We start from the raw sequence: 18,710 nt of genomic DNA on the forward strand, positions 1-18,710 counted from the left end.
TAAAAATACCAGCTTTTAAAGGCTACTTAACCAAATGATTTATCAGAAGCATTTTTTCTGTTATTTTCTGCACCTTGCTGTGCATTGTGTTAAATGCACAAGCCAGAGGGATTACTGAGTGAAAGCCCCGAGGTGTCCCCACTGGTAATAAAAATCCACATTTATTCTGTCAGGGGATCTTGCCAACCCTTATTTTCCTGGCCTGACATGATGAGTTACTGTGGGAAGTCATCCAGCCTCATCTCATTTCCCTAAGATGTTAAAAAGGTTATATCTTTTGATATGTAGGTAGAGAATGTACAGTAAATCTACAGCAGTAATGTTAACCAAATGCTTGAGTTACTGGCTTTGGTTGCTACTTGTTTCGTGGAGTGTGTCTGCTGTTTTGCATGACTTCTTAAAATAGCTGAGAAATGTCACACATAATTCTTAAACAAATGGAAGAGGTTAGAATGCACCAAGAGCCAAAGACTGGAGAACTTAGCATGAAATCTGCAGTTTACTATAATAATACTCTACATGTGTGAAATTATTTACAAGACATGTGGCACACAGCTGTTAAATCATGAAACTCAATTGATTTGTCAAAGGTTTGTCAGATACCTTAGGCAAATGCATTATTTTTCCATTGCACTAATTGCACTTAATTTTAATTCACCCCAACAGAGTATGGTATAAGAGCCTGCTAGTTACCCACAGCTAGTCACATTAATTACTTTGCTACACAGCTGAAGCCAGTCCTCCATTGCCAGCGAACATTTTAGTGTAAACTATCAGGGGCACATGGCAGTTCAAGAAGCCATTCTTGGCGGCATGAGCATGCCCTTAAAATAGGAAAAGCTGATTCAGTGACTGACGAAAGAGGTATAATAAGCTATACTCATTGTTTGTGCAACACCTTTTATTACAATGTAACTAAAACTGAGATCAATTCTGTGCAATATTACCTGATGAGATGAAACCTATCCCTTAGTTCACATGCAGTATTCTCATCAGTAGTATATATGCCATGCAAATGTTTAGGAGTAGATGCATCCTAAGTCTTAAGCAGTTAAATGAAAACTTCAGCAGACCTTTAGGCACCCAGTTCTCAAATTGCCAGCACAAAAGATATTGTTCTCATGGCTTGCTTTGCACTCAGCCTCATCGTGCTTTTGTCTCCACCTCACATCACCTCCCTGCCCAGCAATGGGGTAGAGCTACCTGCATTGTCTGTCTGATCTAGTAATGGATGGCTGTACTCTCCCTTCCCACTGTTTCCTAAGAGTGGTTCTCCCCTCTCCTCAGAGAGGTACTGAGGTGGGTCAGTACAGATCTGTACTCCAAGAGATAAAGGGCGAGGGAATCCCTTTGTCACTGGGAGAGGTACTTCCAGCCTCTCCCATGGGATGGTGTACTTCAGGTACAGATCTCACTTCCCAGAAAATTAGTGGTGGTATCACGATAAACTAGCACATATCAATATCAAATAACATTGTCCATCCAACAGTAATTGTCCTCCACTTCCTGCATATCTGTGTTGTGCAACACATGCCACTGTTCCAGTAGGGTAGCTGACAAGGGGATCTCACCTGACCCCACTGGGACTTGGGGGGAGACAGAGAGCATCACTCACATTCTTCAAGGGCCTGATCCAGGGGGTGTTCTCTGAACTCACAGAACATACACCAAGAGTGTGTATACCCTTTTATATCCTAGCCTAGTAGATCAAGGCCTTCCCTGCAAAGTGGAAAGCCTCAGTTTCCTTCCTCAACTTTCAATTCAAACCAACATTCCCCACTTCCCACCCTATCCAGCCTGAGGAGAAAATTCAGCCCATATTACCAGCTTGCTGTTGATATTTCTAGCCACAAGGCTATTACGTGAGAGGAGGCCAGCACTAGTTGCCGCCTTTCAAAGGGTCTTCAGAAGAAATACTAGCTGAGGGCCAATACTCTAAAGTATACATATTGCAGTTCCTAACTTCTGGGCACTGAAACTTTTGATTGGATTTAGCCCCATTGATTTCCTCCTATTATGTCAGGATATTGCAGTGTTATAAGACCTAAAGAATTGTCTACCTGAAACCACTTCTGTCTTTTTGCACATAAAGATAACTGGTAGTTAATAGAGATCTGCGCATAGGACAATTCTCACTCCAAGAAATTAAACCCCTCCCTCTAATTTGGGATTAATAATAATTTTTCTAATTATTCACAATTCTTCTATTTATTTTTGATGCAGGGAGAGATATGAACTCTGCCTAATCTTTTAAACCTGGTGACTGTAAAATCGCTGACACACTCCATCCAGATGATGATACTAAGATTAATATATAATAATTGTAGAACATCAGGACATTCTTTTGTTCCTGTCATTTTTGAACATAATACTATAGATGCATAGGAGTGGAAGGGGTGACCTGGCTTACTGATTTCCAGCAGTATTAAGAACATGCAGGTCCACCTGGAACTATACAGGGTCTGCAAATCCCTGGTATCTTTGACCAGAAAGTGACTTACTTTAGTGTATCTGTAGGCAGCCAAGCTTGAAAGCGTTCGCCATCTTTCTCTTTCATCCTCGAATGCACTTACTGTACATTACTGAGGCTGTACAAAGAAGCATACAGTACTACTTATTTAAAGCACAAGCTGTAAAAGAAATAATCCTAGTTGTCCAAAGGAACCACACAAGTTATTAATATTACTTAAATCCACAATCCTAGTCTTTTGATTCAAACCACTCGTGTGGTTCAGTATGCACTGAAATACTCTGCTTGCTCTAAAACAGAATGTCTTTGCTCTTTAATGGCTTAGTTCTACATAATATCTGTGGAAAGGGTTGTTGGAGCTTTTTATTTTCTGGCATATGATATTTGGCATATAACATATTTATGACAGAATGTTAGACTGAGGTGAAAATACAAATCTAGTCTTTTCATCTCTTTTCTTCACATACAAAAAAAAAAAAATCTGCTAGCAGATTCAATAAAGGCTAAGAAGGAATTCCCCCTGTTTGTATGGCATATCATATTGGCTAGATACATTGTAAAGGGAGAAGTTTTCTTCTGAGGCAACACTGCCGAAGGCGGGTTACTGGGCTTGATAGATTAAAGACATGAACCAAAACAACACTGTGTTCTCTTGTTAATTGTCAGGCTGTTATCAGGACTGTAGTTTTAAATTTGGTTGAACTAAGGATCAGTTGAACAGGGCTTGTTTTGTCACATGGTTTTTAGTGTTCACAGTAAGCTGTTAACAAGCTCTGGCAGATTTACGGTCACTACACATACTTCTGCAAACACATTGTTTACAATTTCAGTGAATTCACAGGGCAATGACCACAGAGGGATTGCTCACTGTATCTGGATGTGATACGTACATTACCACAAAACCATATGAGTTCCTGCATTAGGGTCTCATGGAATCCTTTCATTGAAACTAATGGCTAGCTGAATCAATTAACCTTGAACCGGAGGCACAGAACTGATGATCTAATGTTTTATATGGGGTTTCAAGAAACTATAAAATGCATTCTCTAAAACTACAGTAAAAATATTACAGTAAAAATTATACATAATAACTAGAAAGGTGGAAGATCTTGTTAGAATGTATGCACTTTTATGTTTAAATACAAAATAATTAAGAGATACCATCTTCAAGTTCTGTTTTGATATGTTAAGATATTTCCAGATATTTATCTGTAGTGCAGATATTTATGAAGATGCTCCATTCAAAACAAAGTAAATTAATAATCAAGTAATAGTGCTGAATATTAGCAGTCTCACTGTTTTGGAGAAAAAAGTGTTCTAATTTGAACGTACACATTCCACAGTAGTGCAGAGCTGGTAAAAACAGTAAATGCGAAGCCTAGAGGTGAGCACCTAACTGCAAACATAGTACCAATAATCAAAATGTGTCTGTTCTCATCTTTTGAGAGCCTGTCCCACGATCCTGTACTAAAATCCTCATCTCTCCAAAAAAGTACCCTAATCTCAGTCTTGTAGATTGTCTTTCAAGTAGGAAATTCCCCTGCAAACTCTTTACAATACTTCTATGACTTTGATTAGCCAAATAAGAGAAAGGGGAGTCAACTTAAAACTAACAACTTCATTCTAATTTTCCATTTTGCATCCATTTAGTGGCTGATACTGCAGTTGGTAAAATAAATTGACTGAGCAGGTGAAAGTTCCATGAACAAATAATGGTTTATTACTCAAAATAGTAAATAAGTGCATAAGCATACAAAACCCTGGAATACCCAGAGCAGCAGCTGCAAAGCATTAGTTACCAAATAGTCGGTGTCCTAGATTGTGCTAGAGATAAGAAACGTATATTTAACCTGCCAGTTATCACAAATAGCTGCAAACTAATATTAGAATTGATTTAGTCTCATCAAATATATGTGAGGAGCAGCGCCAAGATTCTGACCTGTTGCAAACACAGCATCATAGACTGGCCTCATTTACACATTGCTAAACCTTAAGAAACATTAAGCAATGACACTGCTTCCTGTCCCTACTCTGAGGATTTTACCTGTGTTTAATTCAGTTAACTGTGCAGCCTTAAATGGACTCTGCCAAGATCATTAAATGACTGATCACTTCTGTAATATATACATATGACAGTAGCATGGTTTGAATAATCTGAAAATTCATTCACTCTACTTCCACCTTCAACCTGAGAGAGTCAGTATTGTATCTATCCTTGTGACTAACAGCTGTTTTGTTCTTTTGTAACTTCTCCCATGCCTTGAAAAAACTAGTTTTGCAGTGCACATTGAGGAGGAAATTTCTTTTCAAAATTAGAGAATTGCTTGGAAAAAAAAGATTATGTCAATATTGCACTTAAAACAGTCCTTGCAGAAACCTCCAAAATTAACTATTTTTGAAGTTTAGGGTTTCCTTGCTTTTGCTTTTGAAGGTACAAACTGTGAGCTGGAAATAGATGAGTGTTTATCACAGCCTTGCCTAAATGGTGCAACCTGCCATGATTTCTTGGGGAGCTTCACCTGCTCCTGCATGCTCGGATTCCTTGGTGATCTCTGCGACACCAACATCGATGAGTGCATCAGCCAGCCCTGCCTCCATGCGGGACAGTGTACAGATGGTGTCAGTGGGTATGTATCCTGCAATTAGGTAATGCTAGTGTGATGTGCTGTTAACTTCTCTATTTACAGACTGAAATTCTATGACAGCCTAAATATTTAAATAGTTGATTTCACTTCAAATTGATTTCATTTCCTGATCCTGCACTGATTTTGGTTAAAATTTAGAAACGATTCAAGAATGCAAGTCTGGGGTCAGAGTCAGTAAGACAAGAAAAAGTTTATGGCAAAAATTAACCAAGAAGTACATTTTTTACATTTACACTTTTATTTCTGAATATTTGTGTTGTTTATCTGGCCCTGAGGAATTATCACTTAAAGATCAATTCTTTTTCTAAAGTCCATCAAACTTTAGTTTCCAAGTGAGATGTGAAAGTGCCTAAAATTAAATTTGCTAACAGCAGCTGTCCACACTTACAGACAGAAACATTAGACGAGAAAGGCAGAAGAAACCAGAAATAATAGTTACCATAGTAACAGACGTCATTAGGAAACGTGCCAGGTATTTTATGGGCATACGGGACAACAGTTCCTTGTTCAAAACCACCTGCAACCCATGGACAAAAGAGAAGGGGAGGAAGGGAGAGACAGACAGACAGATAGACCGAGACACTGCAAAGCAAGAGAAAAGTAAGTTTCTTTACCTAATGTTAACAGCTCTACCCAGAGATCTAAGGGCAGTCCAGGCAACCTGAACTCTGGCATTCAGTCTTTGATAGTCACTTTGCATACTCAGCATGAATTCTAAAAAACAGAAAATATATATGCATAAAGTGTACATTATAGAAAATAAAGCCAAAAATTGATGCGCATATTCACAGGCATTGAAGTTACGAGTGTAAGATTTATCCTGTACTGTTCATTTTTCGGTTTTTATAAAGCAGTTTTTAAGATACTAACTCCACAAAAATCAGTCAGAAAAGTCACGTGAGCAAGAGGCACGCTCAGCTTGAATTCAGAGGCAGACAGCGATCATGTTCCAGGAACGGGCTTTCATACAGTATCGTGACATTGCACCAGTCAGAACACCTTGTGGAATTTCTTTTCTGAAGTACTGAATGACTCTGAACAATACAAAGCAATTTACTATTTTCCAGTGTCGCTAAAGCATGACTGCAGTGGGAGAAAGAGGTCACCTTGCACCTGAAATGAAAACATTCTGGCATGCCTGAGTGACCAGTTAGAGACTTTTCACCTCCCTGATTCACTTTTTTAATTAACTAAGTCAACTGAATCCTCAGTCATAGCCTACCTGCAAGCAGGCTGCCCTCCAGAACTCCTGGAGGATCACAGCAACATGAAATGTTTAAATATGCCAGTGAAAAGGGAACATAAGTGAGGCTTCGGTTTAAGTAGTTATGAATATTCCTCACTGCTCCTTCACTCTGGACCAAAGGGAAAAAAGGCAGACGAGCTCTTTCTTCACAAAAATTGAATAGCACCAAACTGAAGGCACATTGAAATGTGTAAAAAAACCCAAAACAAACAAACAAAAATACACAACAGCCTAAAAAAAAAAAGACTTTTGAACTGCTATTTGAGACTATTTCAGAATGAGAGTTATTTTACTAGTTCACATCTTCCTGATTATGTTTTATGTCCTAAATTCAAATGCCAGCTGACCTAATTCATCTCTGATCTTGATTTAAGGATAATCTATGCACTAGTAATAAACTAGCTTGCCAGGAGTTTTTGTCTGTGTACACTTACACAGTGCAGTAAACCCACAGTCTATGCTTGCTGGTCTGTTAGACTGCAGTAGTCAGTTGTCTTCTGATGTTCTGTTACATTCAACAATATAGCTTCCCTCCATCTATTTATTCCGAGTCTAAGATACTGACACTAAACTCAGAAATCTCATGTTCAGCAGGATTCCCCATGATTTCAATTGTACAATAGCTAGTGTATGATTTTAATGTAAAGGAAAGCCATATAAGAATTAAATTCATTTTTGAGTCTGATTATTATTAGGAAGAGCTCATCCAGACATGCGTATTTAACACAGTCATTTTGCAGAGGTCTGTCTTTTCTTATGGCGTGCATAGCTTTAGGTGTTTAATTAGATCATGACCTAAGCATAAGAATTGTGATATATCACAGAACAATCACAAGATCTTACATATTTTGTAATAATTAGCTCACCTGAGACAAAGCAGACATAATTATTGATTATCTGCACATTGTTCATTATTTCAAATATTCATATTTATGTATACTAGTTTGTTTACCTCTAAACCCACAATAGTAGTGTTGCTATCAAAATGAAGTTAGTATTACTGTTATTATTGGAACTATGCAAATAATTATTATTTCTATACTGAAATCTAACAACAACAAACAATTATTTTCATCAAGGAAAATTCTCTCTCTCCCAGAATCTCTTCCTTTCCATTTTGTGATAATGTTAAGCCTACAGAAATTGTATTAGAAGTGACAGGAACAGTGTTCAAAAACAAGTTTTTTAAAATTCACTTTCTTAGAAGAAATCACCTGTCAAAACCAATTTGAGTTCACAAGCAGTTCCCAAACAAAACCACATCTTTCAGGAAAAAGGTTTTTGTCCATTCTAAATTTCTGTGGTTTCCCCTAGAACACCAAATGGTGCTCTCAAGTCTGGACTCAACCATGCAAGCTGTTACCCAAGGCTAAACAGGAAGTCTGTGCAGATTTAGAAACTGAGCCAGCTCTCCTGACTTCTTGCTAGAGTAAACACAGGCATTCTGTGTTGCAGGTACAGCTGCAACTGTACCGGTACTGGATTTATAGGCCTACACTGTGAGACTCCACTTCCTTTATGTTGGTCAGAACCATGCTACAATAACGCTACTTGTGAGGAGAGCACTGACAATTATACGTGCCACTGTTGGCCAGGTAAGCTCTAAATTCTCCTATAAACACCCTCCTTGCTTTTGTAGTAGATATGTCCTCATTCTTTGCTGATACAATAAAACTACACAAACTTAAAAATATTCTATGGGCTTAGTGTTAGATAGGCTTCACTTGTCATCATTAACCAGTACCCTATGGGTAAGTCACTCATTTCTCCCTGCTGGGGAATGATTTCCATGCACAGTAGAACAAAAGGCCTCCTTCAGAGCAATTGCCAGTATTATTGAGTTAAGACAGGAGCCTAACTAGAAGTTGGGATCCGCCTCCCAGTTGGATGCTTAATCCCTCAACCCATGCTATGCATGAATGTCACTGCTGTTACCATCCCTTTTTTACTTTTCATTAACAGGACCTTTAAGTCAGCCTAAAAACTTATGTTTCCATGCAAAATAGTGATTGGCTATTTATAAATAAAATTAAACTAGGTGTGATATTGGGAAACTTGTTTTCTTCAAGTTATCAATGCCAGTTCTTCTGTCTTGCAACATCAGGTGAAAATACCCTGGAGTCTGTTCTCCTATATTAGCAATGCTTGCATATCTGAGAGGCTGGGAAAGTTCTCACACATCCCCAGTGTGGACTGAGGCACTATGCTTTTAGGGGACTTTGAGAACCTTTCAGCATGCAGACTAACAAGAAGTCTAATGAGTTCTATATCTGTTTCTGTAGTAGAGATGCAGGAACGCAGTGCACTTTTATAAGTAATTACTACAATGTGGTTGGAGCAATATTAAAGGTGCATTAGAAACAGAAAGATTAGGCAGAATACTTAGCACTTTTGGGGAACTTGGGGAGTTTTGTGGCACTTTGAACTCCAGCAGATAAAGCACTTCACAGACATCAACAAATTTACCCTCCCTGCACACCTCTATCTTAGGGAGGCAATGCAAAGGTAAGGAGAACACTGCACAGACTGAAAGCATATCTACCCCATACAGCACAGTGCCTTGTTATCCACATAGATCTCCATGTTACTTTCCAGTAAAAGTCAAAATCTTGCGTGGCACAGACAAGATCATCTAGCCCAGGCAGAAAAGCAGGCAGAATAACAGCATCCAGTTACTTAGCCCAGAAAAAGTGCTGCAGTGAGACACTTGCACCTTTAAGAAGCAGAGAGAGTCCGGAAGGTGTTTGAGCACATGATAGAGTTTGAAACCAAGTTTAACTAATATTAACAATATATATTCACAATAATATTTTCAGATCTGGTATGAGTTGACAGTACATCAATTAAACACCTTCTCCTAATTTATGTTCATAGGATATACAGGTTCCCACTGTGAAAACGATGTAAGTGAGTGCAGCAGTAATCCATGCCTCTCTGAGAGTGAATGCATAGAGCTGTCTTGGGCTAACTGGTACGGAAGTGTTCCAGGACTGCCATCAGAGTTCAGCTATGACAAGGCAGAGGGCTATATTTGTAGCTGTAAACCAGGATTTACAGGTAAGATTTTTTTTGGTAAAAGCTTAAGAAATAATATGCTACAGTATTTTATTGTTTAGGGCTGCTATAAATAAATCTTAAGAAAAACAGTTTTTGTGTTTTAAGGTGTCATAGTGCAAAGGGTCCCTCTGGTGGTCGTTATACATATGTTTCAATAATAATTTGTATGAAATAAAATGAGTTTGTTCCACAAGTTGTGAAACTAGCTAGATACCAGCAGACTCCAGGTATGACACCTAAGGCAATCCAGACAGCAAGTGAGCGAGCTGTTGTTTCTTCGACAGTTTTGTCTGTAGAACTTTAGTATTCATAATCACATTTACTAGTATTATATCATAAGCTTCTATTAGCAGGTGTTTTATCATGTGTTTGCACTGTGCACAGATATTATACTACATACATGAAAAAATGAATAGTAAGAGGGTATTTTCATAAATCTAACATGGAATAATAATACCAAGCTTTGAGTATTTCTGTCTCTACATTCCTCATTTAATTCTGCTTGGCAGCATCTAAGAATTGGCAAGAATACGCCAATGTGACTTTTTTGATAAATTTGACAGTATAGTAGGTTGATGATATTCTACAGCTTAAAGGAATAGTAAGTTGTGTGTATAGCTGCATTCTTAAAAAAAAGGAACACAACAAAAAAAACCACACAAAACAACAACAAACCCCCCCAAATACGATCAATATTACAGATAATTGTAATCCTAAGAAAAAATTTGTATTGAGATTGGTATTACTTAACATAGCATGACACAGCCTAACACAGTCTGTAGTATTTAGCACAGTGTTTAGCACTAAGAAGTTAATTTTGGATTGTATGGTTCTCGGTCTATAATTTTTCTGTCAGTTCCATTCTCTTTTTCATTCTGGACAAAAAAAAATAGGTGGATGAGTTTAACTAGTCTTCAATTTCTCATTCCATTCATCACCTGAGTGGCTTCTAAACTTTCCTGTGTCTGCTAGTAGGTTACAGAACTGATTTCTTCAACTAGTAAATACAAACATATATAGAGAGCAAAACTTTCCCTCTCAATTCCCCAATTAATTTTTCCTCAGACTCACAGGGAGACTTGTTTACTCTTGTTCCATCCCTTCCCCTTAACTGCCCTTCCCTATCCTGTCACTAAGTGTTGCTGTTGTACTTTTGTTTTACTTCAGAGCATATAATATGAGGCTTCCACTGAGGCTTGTTAAATGCTTCAGTTTGTCCTAAGCACCCTTACCTCTCTGGATTCCTCTTCAAATTCTACTTCTTTCTCTTTGCTTCCTTCCAGTGATGTCCAGATCTCAGACTTTTTTTCCTCTCCTCTCACCCTAACTTTAAAAATTCCTATGTTTTACAAAACAACTCAGAAGGTGCTTCCTTGTTTAGTGCTTGTCCTTTATCCTCCCACTTCCTTCACCTGTTGCCTTCACCTGTCCTGTTTGCCTCATTTGGGCTGTGATTCTGCTGGCTTTATCCACATGGAGGACTATCTTACTCCCCAGTGAGTCAGTGGGACGACACATAGGCACGCTCTAGTCAGTTTGAAAAAGAGAATCAGAAGCTATTAAATCTATGAATCTGTTAATCTTAAATCTATTTTCAATAGATAGGCTCTTAAATCAAAATGCAGGAATCTCCAGAGATACCATGGCTGATAGAAGTCTTCAAGACCCTGAAATTCCTACTGACTTCATATGCAAATAAGAACATTCTATTTTTTTTAAAAAAAAGCCTTTATGTAAGTTTAGTCACTGAAATACCTGTTGGATGTTTACATATAAATTTTAATAAGAAAAAGCAAAATAGTTATTCTTACCATTATGCTCAGAAAGTGGAAGGCAGGAAGAACATAATGTTTATTATGGGAATGGTTGTAAAAGCTGTTTGTGAAATGCCCTTCGGTAACATGCTGCAAAGTAATAGCAAAAAAAGGTTGATATTGTCAACTCATCCACTACCTCAGTTTTTCAGCACAGCCTAAATTTTAAGCCATTTTCTTGCTGGCCTGTGTGAGATGCAAGGAAGACAAGTAACTTATGTATACATAGAGAAAACAGCAGCATTGCTCAGCCAGGAACCTAGCATCCCTAGGTACCCTAGATTTTGCTCTATCAGTTACAGAAAACATGACTGTTGGCGTTTGAGCTGATGCTGTGAGACTGATTTGCCTAGGAATAACATCTCTGCTAAAGCGCAGGAATTCAGCAATGCCTGTAGATATAATATAGCTAACCTCCCTAGTTGCTTCAGTAATCCTGAGTCTTCCTCGCTGGCCTTTCTCCTTCCCCTAGATAGTTTTGAAATGCAAAGTGCTCAAAATGAGCCTCCTCTTCCTTGTATGTCAGAAGTGTTGATGAAAAAGCCTATGAGGAGGAGTGGCAACATTCACTTCTGGTAGTGATAATTTATAGCCAGATTCATAACAAATAAACCACGTTCTTTAAAGAGAATTAAGGAAGACTTATGATTAGTCAGTAGCAGTAGTATGATTCAAACTGCAAATGAATCCCTGATCAGGATAACCCAGTATGTTACATGCTTATCTAACATATATGAACTAACAGTCAACTGCCCTTCTATACAAGGCAAAGAGTCAGACCATTTCATCTGTGTATCAGTACAACTCACTGACAGCCAAAGGCCTACATTTCTGGAGTTCTTCTAACCTCAACACCTGAATATTTGCATGTACTTTATGTAAAATATATAAAACCTCAGATTCCTACTGAAATAGGACAAAGACTTTCTTTAATAAATCACATTCACTATTTTATTAACCCCCTTGTCTCACTAAAGCACTTGCAGAGCAATAAGCATTTGTAGTCATACTTCACTGTTCAGGGAAATGGGAAAAAATAATACTCCACATACCCTGTACTGTGAGCGCCTGATCCAAAAGCCATTGAAATCAGTTGGAAGATGTCATTAAATTTGAGGACAGTTGCCAGTTTTGTAACAAGTATAAAATCACTTTGAAATCACTGGATAATATTCAAACAAGTTACTGTATATGAACTGAAAATCTGAGAATACCTACTTTACAGACTACCAATTTTAGCCCCAAGGGCAGGAGATAATGGAACCTAAACATATGCCATGCCAGGATGAAATATTGCCCCTTCTAGCTGGGAGAAAGGAATAAATATTATCTGGCGCTATCTTATTATAGATGGCAGTTGTTTAGGTGAATTGAAAAGTAGTCAGTAATCCTACTAAAAGTCTTAGAAGGAACAAATCTGCCACATTTGTTTAACTCAAAACCATCTAAGTGACTTTGCAACCAAAGTAATTTACACAATAACTCTCTTAAAAAAAAAAAAAAAAACCAAACCCAGCCTGGAGAATTTATTACAGCTAGGATTTTTTTGAGGACATTAGATAGATGTCTAATCCCAGATCCAAGACAGAAAATTGCTGAGCAGGTCCTATGAAGGGTTAAACTTCACCAGCTCCCTTTTAAGTCAAAGGGTCTGCGGATACTCAGATTTCAAGAGGTCTCAGGACTTCTGCTGTAGCAAGCCCTAGATTTTTGATATTGCCTTGGTCTGCTGGCTCCCTAACACAAAAGTACTTTTAATAGATTAGGCTTTCTTTTAAAGGGCTTGAGATTTGTTACCTTTAGCTAAAGGCAATAATTATCCTAAAATTTTGTCTTTTCAAATCATGGATATATTGTATTGCTCTAGCACTGCACATTTTTTAAAGAACACTGTTAATTAAAAGGTTACTTTCTTTCATGAAAACATGTGGGAAAGGAGGAAAGGAGAGCTATGGATTTGTTAGTGACTCATTTCACCAGGTTGCAATAAACTTAACACCATGCGAAATTTAAAGTGCCTCTGAGCTTGCAAGGTCTATCAAGCTGACACATTCTAGCGTTGAACTGAGCCCAAGGAGGAGCAAGTGTGCAAGGGAGTCAGGTCCTGCTCCTTGGGCCTCTATAGCAGTGTTGCCAATGGTGCTGAGATGGTCAGTGCCGCTAGCAAGGAAGATTATCCATTTTCCTTCAGCAGAATGGACGTAGGAAGAGCAGAGCCCACTAATCTATTTGTCGACAGAGCGTCTACTGCCTACTGACACATAAGCGAGCTCTGACTGCTGAGGACCTTACCGTTTATGGTGCTTATCCATTATTTGCCAGTTGCGCCATAAGCACTGCTGCTTGCTTTGGCATCATGAATTCCTAGGAGGTTTTTTTGGCTTTTTTGTTCATTTGTCTTGTTTTCTGGTTTTCCCTTTTAAACCTTCTTGGCCCTTTTCCCAGTCTGTTGGACCTCTGCAAAAGAAAATGATATGATCAGACTGGTGTCGTATGTGTATTCAGTTCTTGGCATATGTATGAAGAAACAGTCTCCTGGAGGCAGAAGAGGCGGCAGATAAATGGCCAGTATGAGAGAGCACTTAGTTAAAGAAAACCTCAACCCAGATACTGAACTGTGAACCTCATGGGACTAGGGCTTAAAATCCGATTCATTTGAACTGTCGTTCTAAAAACTAGTTCGTGTGAAAAAAACACAGAAGCACACAGAGTATCGGGCTTTCATTTCTCTGCATGTCTTTAGATGCTGACATAAGCTGTACCACCTCTCAGAGACACTGCGTAGACTGGCTCAGCCAGCCATACTCCTCTCCCCTGGCATTCTTTCTATGTGTGACAATATTATGTAGACCTAAATATTATTTATGGGAAAAGGGTAGAATACTAGGTACATTATCACTAACTTGGGAAGCTCACAATACGAATATATGGGTTTTTTCTTTATTATTTTATTATTTTCAGCCCCTTTTCTACCATCAGTGCCTGTACAATGATCACAGAGCTGCCAGCTGTCAGACATATAGAGCAATGTGATTCTTATAAAGATCAAATTAAGCAGATTAATAACAGAGTTCTCATCTTCTCCCCAAACTCCAACTTTTTTTTGTTCTTTATTTCCTCATCTGCCATTCAGCTGTTCACACCACAGTAGTCAATCATCCCTCCATCACACCAGGTTTAGCCACTTTATATCATAGCCTGTCATTGCCATTTCAAAGACTCTTTTCTCTCAGTTCTGAAGCCTTAGAAGAAGACAAGAATATTCAAAGAACATTCACCCACTTTCCTTTCCTATGTCAGAAGAAAGGATCAAGAGAAAAAAGGAAGAGAAATAGGGAGAAACCAAGATATCTTTAAATAACAGGGAGACAAAAAAAGAGAGAGGCTGGCCTGGCTTGAGCTGTTCTCTTTTCAGCCTCTTTTTGGGAAAATAATAACAGGTGATCCCTCCTAACACCAAATTCCTAAAGGTCTTAAGGGAGAAGAGATGATCTTTTCTGATTCCTGCAACAGTTAATTGTCTCTAAGAAGGCTTTTCCACTAATCAGGAATGAAAACTGAGGGCTGCAGTTTCTCCAAATCTTTGTAAAGGTCAAAAAAATGCACCATAGCAGTTAGCCAAAGTTAGTAACACTTAGACGGGCGGATCAGAGACCTGTCCATATTATGATCAGTATATCTGTTTATGCCAGGTTCAATTTACTTCTTGTCAGATAAAGCAACAACCCAGGAGCTGAAGATGGCACTTTATTGAAGTGATTGTGAGAATGGCTCAACAATGAGTTTGACAAAGAAGCCAGTAAGCAAGTCAGCTGGAAGATTATGACTGTGCCACCAGGCATCTTTTAGAAGACTAGCAGTAGCGTAGGTCATGGCAACACCCAGTTGTTCCAGTTATGTTGAGAAAGTGGATTCTGCATAATAAATTCATGTTCCTGTCTCCTTCCCAAGTTAGGAAGGTGTTAAGAGCACCTCTCATTGGTAGGACATGGGCTGCCACTGCAGGAAGGGCAAGCACTCGGGTTCAAAATTATTGTTAGCTAGTGATGCCTCCACATACAAGCAAAGGTTCAAGAAAGAAAATGCTGCTATTATCAAGCACACGTCCAAGGTTAGCTGGTCTAAGGAGCTATTTATGGATTACATACATAACACTATACATACTATACTATAGTATATAAATACTATTTATGTATTGTTAAGTACAATACATATGAAACACCCTAAACAGAATTAGAGCGCGATGTACAACCTTCTTACCCTTCTGGAATTGTAAAGAGGCTGTAAAGGGGATGCAGACCTACATCTTTTTCCACCCTAATTCAATTCATAATCAGTACAGGATCCCTTTTACACTGTTAGACTGCCATGAAAGGATGCCTCACAAAAAATCTGACCCTTTAAGAGACTTGCCGGCACTGGGAATTAAACTACAGCGAAAAGCGGAAAAGTGTTGCTGTCTTCTGAGCATGGGCAAGTGCTTATTGTTTTCCTAGAGTTATTTCTATAGTGCTGCTTTGTCCATCTCAGTTCAAGATTCTAGGAAAGGGAACTCTGGTGTTAAAAACACAGGGTAGAAGGAGGAGGAAGGAATATGTCTTACTGCTCCCAGTCAGTCCCTACCAGCAGCCAGACCACTTACAAGACCAGTATCAACACAGGATGCCCTTAGGGCCTGGCAGGCACTTACTGCCTGTAAAAACTACACAAAAAAGACAATTAGCACTTTAATGTACTTCTTCCATCTCTACTAAAGCCTCTGATCTTGGAAGAAGATTTGGATGGGCTTTAAATGATTCTATTCGCTAATATTTTTTAACCTTTCTGCAATCTGTAGCATCCTGGTAAAGAGCTGTTCATTTTGTCATCAGCTGTGCCTATGCTGAATTGATTCGAGTTTCCCTTCTCCTCTACTTTTGTCACCAAGTTTTCCTATCTCCTCTCTTTTTCTTAGTTCTTGGAACTGGTCAGGATACTCTCTTTGAATTATGGAGTGTATCCTTTAACCTTGGCCTGTGCACAACTCCAGGGAAAGAGGTAGACAGCTTTTTAAATGGTTTCAGAATACCCGAATGCACGTTCACCAGCTTCTTCCCTGTCTTAATCACTGTTTGTCAAACTGCTTTCTTCGCAGTGAGCACTGATCATCTAGTACATGCTCAGCTATTAGAACAAACTCATCGTTAAGTCTCTGATTTCCTCTGGAAAGTTCCCCAGAAAGAAAACTGGGGTCGCACTCACAGTCTGTTTTACCAAAATGGCCCGTACAAAGGAAGCATACCTCAAAACATTGATGGTAGCACTGAAAATTTGGCTATGATGTCTGGGGAAAGTTAAGAACTTGCCAGAGCTCAGGGGACATTTCCATTTGATTTGTATTTCAGTTAGAGCTGCTCTTCAACAACCATGAGAGATTGTGCAACTCTGGAAATACCATTTAGTGCAAGAAAGGGTAATTTTTACCGAGTTCTATGCTTTAAAATTTCACAGCTGACCCATCACTACTGTGATTTATTTTGTCTAGTTACATTGCTATGTTAAGTTGTATAATGTAATCTGATGTGATTAGCAGAGCCTGCAAGCAGTGGGTATTTTGAATCTGGCACATCCCTCTGTGTTAAGCATTGTTGCACATAAACACTTTTTAGCATGGAAAGCTTGCTCCCTTGAAGAGGAGAAGGATGGGAGGAGGAGATGAATGGCTTCTCAGCCATAAGCTTCCAGATCTTGCAACACACAGATAAGTAATGTCCTTAGATTTAAGGAATCCTTAAGTCTACTACTTGGCAGAAAACATTCTAAAGGAAGAACAATTGTACATTATTTAGCAGTAGGAAGAATGCTTTTCAAGCTTTTTTTTTTTTTCCAAATACACTTCCTCTTTTCTTTCCTGATACCCACTCCTAGTTGGCCATTCCTACTAGGAATACATTCCGCGTGATTGCTTTCCAGTTAAAATACTCCAAATTTCCAGTAAGAAATTTCCCTCTGGTGCTTTCTTCAGGCCCTGCCTACTTACCTTTTTCATTTCTTTCTGAATACTAGGAATAAACCTTTCCTAGCCTTTTTAATTGGTAGACCTCAGATATTTACAGTCTCTTCCATTCTCGTTTTGCTACCTCTTGGCTGATTTGTGAATCCACTTAGTTCTGTCTCTAGCCTATAGCCTTTTCCTATAGCTTAGCTACTCTGTTTTCATGCACATAACTTTTCTCACAGATTTTTATATGCCTCTGTAATGCCATTTCTTAAAAATAAATATCCTCAAACCGTCCACAATGGTGGGATGGTAGTCTGTTTCATCTTGAGTAAAGACCTCTACTTGGTAAACTGCTAGTTGTGTTACCCACAGAAAAGTATAAGTTGCCCTCATATGTGAAAATATGTAATTTGTTTTAATCTATAATCTGAAATAGTTTCTTCAGGCTTGAGAATAACTTTTTGTTGTTTTGCACTTTTATTCTTGCACTTCTGCTGTTATTTTATATTTCTGTTATTTTCTATTTCCAATGCGAAGTTCTATCTTAAAATTGATGTGACGACTCCCTGTTTCTTTCGAACTAGCAGCACCTTTTTAGTACTAGCAGAACTCTACGTTCTCTGTATTCTTTCTGTACCTCCCAACCAGCAGGGTAAGCATAACATACTGTATATGTGTAGGGTCTGCTACACATTATCAGAAATCTAGTTTTAGTTGACAGCATTTCAAAGCAGTCATTAGTGTCTAATCCAGAAGATGCTATTACTCAAAGAGTTTCTGATGAACACTGTTTGCTGGTCCAAAGTCTTAACATCAATATTTAGCTTTAGCGCTACACAGTTGGATTAGCAGCATCTTCCACGTGGAGCTTAGGGATATGGGTCTTCAGCCAATCATGTGAAGTTCACTCAGAGCTGTAAGAGCTATGGAAAAACCAAGCATTACAATTTTAAATACAGAGGAGTAATCTGATTTTTGTACTCACGTGTTATGCAAAATATTCACGTTTACCTCTTCATCTGTGAACTACCAGCCAAGGACTAGTTTAGACCCTTACATAAGGTTCCCATAATGCCAGTGGGCATAAATGACATGAGTTTTTAAAGCATAAAAGGCACCTCATCTAGGCTCAGAAATGTCAGTAGTAATTACAAACTTTGTTTTCAAGTATAATCAATTCTTTATTTATGGTGTGAAATGTTTTTTACCCTTTGAACTTTCACAGTTCTAAGGCAAGCAAAATTATTGGCATGTTCCTTTAAAAATAATTGCTTCTTGACTGAGAAATTGAATGTCAAGTTCCAACTTGATGTAAATTAAATGGGTTACATTAATAGTCTGGCCCATGGTAGAAGTGAGTGTTTCAATTCTAGGTTTGACTTCAGGACATGACCTCTTGATTGCACAGGTCAGCACAGATGGGAAATATTGAAGAGGTACCCTAGGTTGATGTGGGGAAGAAAATGTCTTGTACTGATGTATCACAAACTGTCTAATC

The 18,710-nt window shown here is 38.5% G+C and overlaps 1 protein-coding gene across 6 annotated transcripts in view; it reads left to right on the top strand.

Moving 5' to 3' along the window:
- The window catches only part of CRB1 (crumbs cell polarity complex component 1), a 166,212-nt gene that overhangs the window by 60,395 nt on the left and 87,107 nt on the right, over window positions 1–18,710 (top strand). For all 6 annotated transcript variants that reach the window (XR_011142464.1, XM_068952099.1, XM_068952095.1 and 3 more), the window contains 3 exons: window positions 4,902–5,097; window positions 7,817–7,956; window positions 9,236–9,418. Coding sequence is in view for 5 of the 6 variants with exons in the window: in XM_068952099.1 (XP_068808200.1) it covers window positions 4,902–5,097; window positions 7,817–7,956; window positions 9,236–9,418 (519 nt within the window). In the remaining variant the exon portion in view is untranslated. The remainder of the gene's footprint in view (window positions 1–4,901; window positions 5,098–7,816; window positions 7,957–9,235; window positions 9,419–18,710) is intronic.

The sequence above is a fragment of the Struthio camelus genome, chromosome 8 (genome assembly GCF_040807025.1).
Source record: "Struthio camelus isolate bStrCam1 chromosome 8, bStrCam1.hap1, whole genome shotgun sequence".
Taxonomy (NCBI): domain Eukaryota; kingdom Metazoa; phylum Chordata; class Aves; order Struthioniformes; family Struthionidae; genus Struthio; species Struthio camelus.